The 6,085-nt window shown below is 43.2% G+C and overlaps 1 protein-coding gene across 1 annotated transcript in view; it reads left to right on the top strand.

Annotated features, from left to right (window-relative positions):
* Positions 1-5,834, top strand: part of PGM5 (phosphoglucomutase 5) — a 712,996-nt gene extending 707,162 nt beyond the window's left edge. The window contains exon 11 of the mRNA XM_069228665.1: positions 4,267-5,834. Coding sequence (XP_069084766.1) covers positions 4,267-4,356 — 90 coding nt within the window. The 3' untranslated portion in view covers positions 4,357-5,834. The remainder of the gene's footprint in view (positions 1-4,266) is intronic.
* Positions 5,835-6,085: the final 251 nt, after the last annotated feature.

Raw genomic sequence — 6,085 nt, forward strand, 5'->3', positions numbered from 1 at the left:
TGAGTACGGGAATTTGGAGACAGCCACAACCACAATCTAGGTAGTGTCACTTATTCTATATGCCTCTCCCAATAGACGTAGGGATCTGCAAATAGGGACAATCCACTTAGACCTTGGTTTCGCTTAATGGGGACCAAAAAATAACGCATGCTCATCATTTTCACAGGTAGTAATGCTGTGCAGGCAGCAGTCAGATTCCTGGTTCATTTTCCTCCAATTCACAGTAAAGGCTGCTACAGGTAAACACCCATATCTGAATTGTAAGTATAGGACCCAGGCCCCTGCTGGGCGAATGAACTTCAGTAACTCCTCAGCCTTGCAAACAACCTTGTGGAGGAGAAGCACATTTGTTAGACTCCCTTAAAAGGAAGTTCGGTGGCTGAGACTGCTGGCTTTATTTTCCACCTGCTTTTTCACTGCAGCGGCAGATCCTCTCCGAATGGTCTGTGGCTCACTCCAAAATGCCCTTAAGCCCAAATTAAGCCAACTCTTTATGAAGGCCTTCAACTATCCAACCACCCCACCCCCCAATTGGCCACAATGATGTCCTTCAACCCTCCTTGAGAAGGCACAATTCGTCGGGGCTCCAAACTCGAATCCAGTACAGCAAGGGTTTTAGCTCTAGCACTTGCGCTATCTTGTGAATTCCTTCATTTAAATGGAGGGGGGCCGATGGCATGCCCTTTCCTAGCCCCAAGAGTCCACTGAAAAAGTTATTTTCTGATGTGGCTTAGGGGCTAATGTTGCAGTGGCCCCAAAGTTCTAGCTCATAGAGTAATGTCTCCCTTGCTCAGTGTTTCACAATTAGGGTACATTTTCAAATCTGCATGATCCTGACTCGTCTACCCTTATAGCAAAGTAGCCAAACTCATGTCCCCTTTCCAATACCTCAGAGCCCACCTTTATGACCCCTTCCATCCAACTTTTCTTGGAGTAAACCATATATTTGGTCTTGGAGATGTTGTTTTTAAGGGGAAAATCTCTGCAAAATTGATTGAAACTATCAACCAAATTTTGGAGACCCCTCCTAGTTTTAGACAGCAACAATGTGTTGTCTGCAAAGAGGAGTGTTGGGCATTTTACCCCCGGCAGGGGAAGGGAGTCATTCACACAACTGAGTAGGTAGGCAATGCAGTTGTTGATCTATAAAAGGAAAACGGTTGGGGCAAGAACATAACACTGAAGTACACCTTGGGTAACTGGAAAGGCGTCAGTTAACTCCCCTTTTACCCCACACCTTACGTTCACAAAGTGCCCCTAGTGGTGCAATCTAAGCAAGTGAAGGAGGTCAGGTGAGGTCCCCATCCCCAGGAGGACTTCCCAAAGCTTCCCTCTAGGATGCAGGTGAAAAGTGTCATGCAGATCAATAAACGCCACATAAACATCACCCTTGGTCAGATCCACCACCTTCCATTTGACCAAAAGAAACCGAAAGACCTGATAAACAGCAGCAACTTTTTGCCTAAAACCTGCCTGGAGGCCTGAAAGGATCTGGTTCTTCAACACCTGTTTGCAGACTATTTCTGAAGGTTATCTAACAGACTAGTAGGGTGATAATTTGAAGGCATGCTAGGGTCTCCTTTTTTTAAGATTGGTACAATCGCCAACCCTTTCCAGGAGGGGGGAGTTACTCCCTCCGTAGCAATGACGTTGGAGACCACATTAATATAAGGGACTCATACCCTGGGATCAGAAATAAAAACATCATCTGGAATTTTATCGAGGCACAGGGGCTTTCCAGGGCTTTCCCAGGCCTGTACAAGACAACTGCACGTTCCATTTCTTCAAGACAGAAGATTTCTGAATGCTGCGTCTGACTCATTCTGCTGGGGGCACTCCCACACTCAAGTTGGCTCTCATCTACAGCAGTGTGGTAACATAATCCCCCAAAATGTGCAACCCGTTCACTGGGTAGAACAGAAGTTTCTGCAGGGTTACCTCAGTTACCTTCACTCCTGCTAACTAAGAACCAAAACATTTTCTGGACTTTGACCCCTGCAGCATCCAGTACATCTGCCCACATATCCTCCTCCTATTCTGCTTTTTTTTGCTTTCAGGATTGTCCGGTAGTTCGCTCTACACACCTTAATAGCATGGGTGTCTCCTCTTTTTATAACTTGCAAGTGGTCTACGTTGGCCTTTTTACACTAGTCATTAAACCAACCCCAGTAAGTCATTATGGGGCATATTTATACTCCGTTTGCGCCGAATGTGCGTCGTTTTTTTCGACGCAAATTCGGCGCAAAACTAACGCCATATTTATACTTTGGCGTTAGACGCGTCTAGCGCCAAAGTATGGGCAAATAGCGTCATTTTTTTGCGTGAACGCCTTCCTTGCGTTAATGAGATGCAAGGAAGGCGTTCCCGTCTTAAAAAATGACGGCGACACAAATGCGTCGTATTTATACTCCCGGGCAAAAATCACGCCCGGGAGTGGTCGGGTAAAAAAAACCCACATTTGCGCCACTTTTTAACGCCTGGGTCAGGGTAGGCGTTAAGGGGCCTGTGGGCTCAGAATGAGCCCAGAGGTGCCCTCCCCTGCCCCCAGGGACCCCCCCTGCCACCCTTGCCCACCCCAGGAGGACACCCAAGGATGGAGGGACCCATCCCAGGGACATTCAGGTAAGTTCAGGTAAGTATAAATTTTTTTTTTTTTTTTTATGGGTGGCATAGGGGGGCCTTATTTGTGCCCCCCTACATGCCACTATGCCCAATGACCATGCCCAGGGGACAGAAGTCCCCTGGGCATGGCCATTGGGCAAGGGGGCATGACTCCTGTCTTTACTAAGACAGGAGTCATTTAAATGGCGTCTGGGCGTCGTAAAAAATGGCGCAAATCGGGTTGAGGCGATTTTTTTGCCTCAACCTGACTTGCCCCATTTTAAGACGCCCTAATGCCATTTTCCCCAACGCCGGCGCTGCCTGGTCTACGTGGTTTTTTTCCACGCACACCAGGCAGCGCCGGTCTGCTTGCGCCGGCTAACGCCATTCCATAAATACGGCGCCCGCATGGCGCTTCAGAATGGCGTTAGACGGCGCTAAATTTTTTGACGCTAAACTGCGTTAGCGCAGTTTAGCGTCAAAAAGTATAAATATGGGCCTATATTTTTTAATCACTGTATGACATATGCAACAAACAATCTATTAATTTAAGAAGGGCTTTTGACCTACAAATGTGAGTTTTCAGTTGCTGCTTTGAGACATACAAATGCTCCTAGATGAAAAGCTGTGAACTGGGGAGGATGTGTGAAGCCATAAGTAATAATTATGAGTGCATGGAAGGACTGTTACCGACAACTAACACATTAATTCTCAGTGAAATTGTGGGGGAAATAACACCAAAAACAAAACCCATGCAAATGGGAATTATATTCCTGCTGCTTGTTTGTTATAATTAATTTTATAATGAGACGTTTCTGTATTTTTTTATTTATTTATATACCATTTATTTATTCAGCAACAATAACATCTCAATGAGAAACTTTTTACAAGAGCAACACTGACAATACCTAGAGCATTGAGGGTCAGATGGTTAGCATAACGCTGGCAGAGCAACAGCAGGGCTTTGGTTAACAATGCCTGTTATGAGGTTATCACAACATGAATGACGAGAATTGTGTATGATCAGGAACAGAGTAAGTATAGGTAGGTAATCGCCAATTTGACATGTAAATGTTACTGTACAAATGCCACTAAGATCTCAACTGGCCGCACTGACAGTGTACCTGGAAAATTAGGTCCTAATGGTACGGCAGGAATGGATATATAAGAACCTGATTGAGGGATGGCTGGTAATGCAAAATCCTCCTTCTGAGGAGAAACAGCTGAATGCAGAAGAGATTCCATGGAAGGGATTTTCTCCACAGACAAAATAATATGATGGGGGAAATTCTGCTGGAGGATTAACTAGGTATAGCAATTTATCCCCAAATTATAGGATTTTCTCATCCCACCTAACTCTAAAGTAGGATCCCAGTATTACATCAGTTAGATAATCTCCCTTAAAAAAGCAAGAAATGTGTATCACCTAGTAAACCTTCTGCAAATGTTACCAAATTAAATATAATTGATCCCTCTAGTCCTCTATGTAGAAAATTGTCAATTACTTTGATGTCCTGTATCGTTTTGATCATGTTAAATCTAGTGATAAATATGTACTGTATATCACTAAACAACCTGTTTTTGTGCACAGTTCGTTAGAGAAGCCTTAAATTTTGTATCAAGTTTCTTAAGGTTTATCTCTTGATATTCTCTTTTCCCCTACAGGCGGTGCTGGGTCCCCTGATAGCTATTGCACTGAAACTATCTCAGATCCATGAGAGGGCTGGGCGTAAAGGGCCTACTGTCATCACCTGAAGCCACGCTGGAGCGCGCAACTAGGGCCAAAAGTGAAAGCGGGATGAATTTTCTTTGACCTTGCCATTGCTTCCATGTTATCTGTTTATGACTAGTGCCATATGTTAAGTTTACGATGGTGTCTATTTTTAAAGTAGATGGCCACATGTACTATTGGCCATACTGAGTGGTGGATGGCTGCTGAAACCCTATCATGGCCAATAGAGCATGTTACGGCTGATCTCTGATATTGACTAAATTGCCATCTGAAAGCAACAGTATGTATTTTCTGTTTTATTTTGTCTGTTTTTGATTACAAATAGGAGTCACAAACAGTAGGACACAAAAACTATAAAAATGGAACACCTTTCATACTGCTAACCGGAATAGTGTGATGGAATATGAAGACTTGAGCCATGGTTTGTTTGCTTAGTGCTATCTGGATGTGTAAAGGGTATCCAGTTTAAGGTACAGCCTCCAAAGGGTTATAAGCTGCAGTACAGCTATAAGAAGGAAAATGTATTTTGTGCCCAGGGCAAGCATTAATGCATACTGGGCTGTAACAATTAGAGGTAGAATTTGACCCAATGATGGAAAATAGTCATCAAGTTATCAATAGTTATCCAGGATAAAGTGAAACTTAGGACATCCTTAAGAGTTTGGCAGAGGACCCATTCCACCAAATTCACGATACCCTGGCTTCATTTAGAGTTGAGGGACTGCTAGGTTTCAGACAACTGAGCTTCAACTTGCTCAGCCATCTGAAACCTTTGACCAGCACCAATCCACCACTGTACGTCAGAAGACCTGCCCTAGGTAAAGCAGACCTTCCTCCATACATTTTTTCTGTTCACAGCCTAACCATACTCAATAGAAGCAAACCAAAACAAACAGTGATGCATATACACTGGGAGAGAACTCCCAGCATGTAAATGTCATTAATATTTGATTGTGGTTTTGGAATATTGATTTTAGAATATCAATTGATCAAATTAACCAAAACGGAAATATCGAGGAATTATGTGAACATATGTATGTATAAATGTACTATTCTCCACATCTGCCTTCACTAAAGATATATACATATTTAAGGTACATATAGGTGGAATTATGTATAGAAAATCTGTACATACTTTCCTGACGATATTTTGGTCCTCAAGATTTTGATCACAGCATTTGTCATACTTCGCCACTTTCTATTCTAGTCTATGCAATGCTGGATCCAAGGCTAATATTTGATTTTTAGAAACAGACCCCTACTTTAGGGCCTTGCTTCTGAACATCAAGATAACTGCAGATTGAGTTTCAAAAACATGACAGACAACCCACCCTCCAGGCTTGCTGAAAGTGTTTATGATGCTCCAGGGGAAGAACTTTCAGCAGAACAATCCCTGTTGATGCTGCGTGGATCTCAAAATTGTGCAGGTAGTGCTTTGCTGCCAGGTGGATGGAAGAGAGAGAAGAGAGGCATTTAATCTTAATAAAATTATGTTAGTCTTTCTCTTTGTCTCTCTCTCTCTCTCTCTCTCTCTCTCTCTCTCTCTCTCCGTAGTGCGGTCGTTCATGAAGAATCTCATGGAATGCTTTGTTGATATATATATACATATATATATATATATATCAATCCAAGAATGCTCCAAAAGCGGACCCGTTCCCTGAGGAGGGTGGAGCATTGACCGGCAGAGCAAAAATAGAGTCAAAATAATGCTCACTCAGGAACAATGTGCAAGGCTTTATTCAAACAGATGGA

This window comes from Pleurodeles waltl, chromosome 1_1, assembly GCF_031143425.1.
Source record: "Pleurodeles waltl isolate 20211129_DDA chromosome 1_1, aPleWal1.hap1.20221129, whole genome shotgun sequence".
Lineage (NCBI taxonomy): Eukaryota > Metazoa > Chordata > Amphibia > Caudata > Salamandridae > Pleurodeles > Pleurodeles waltl.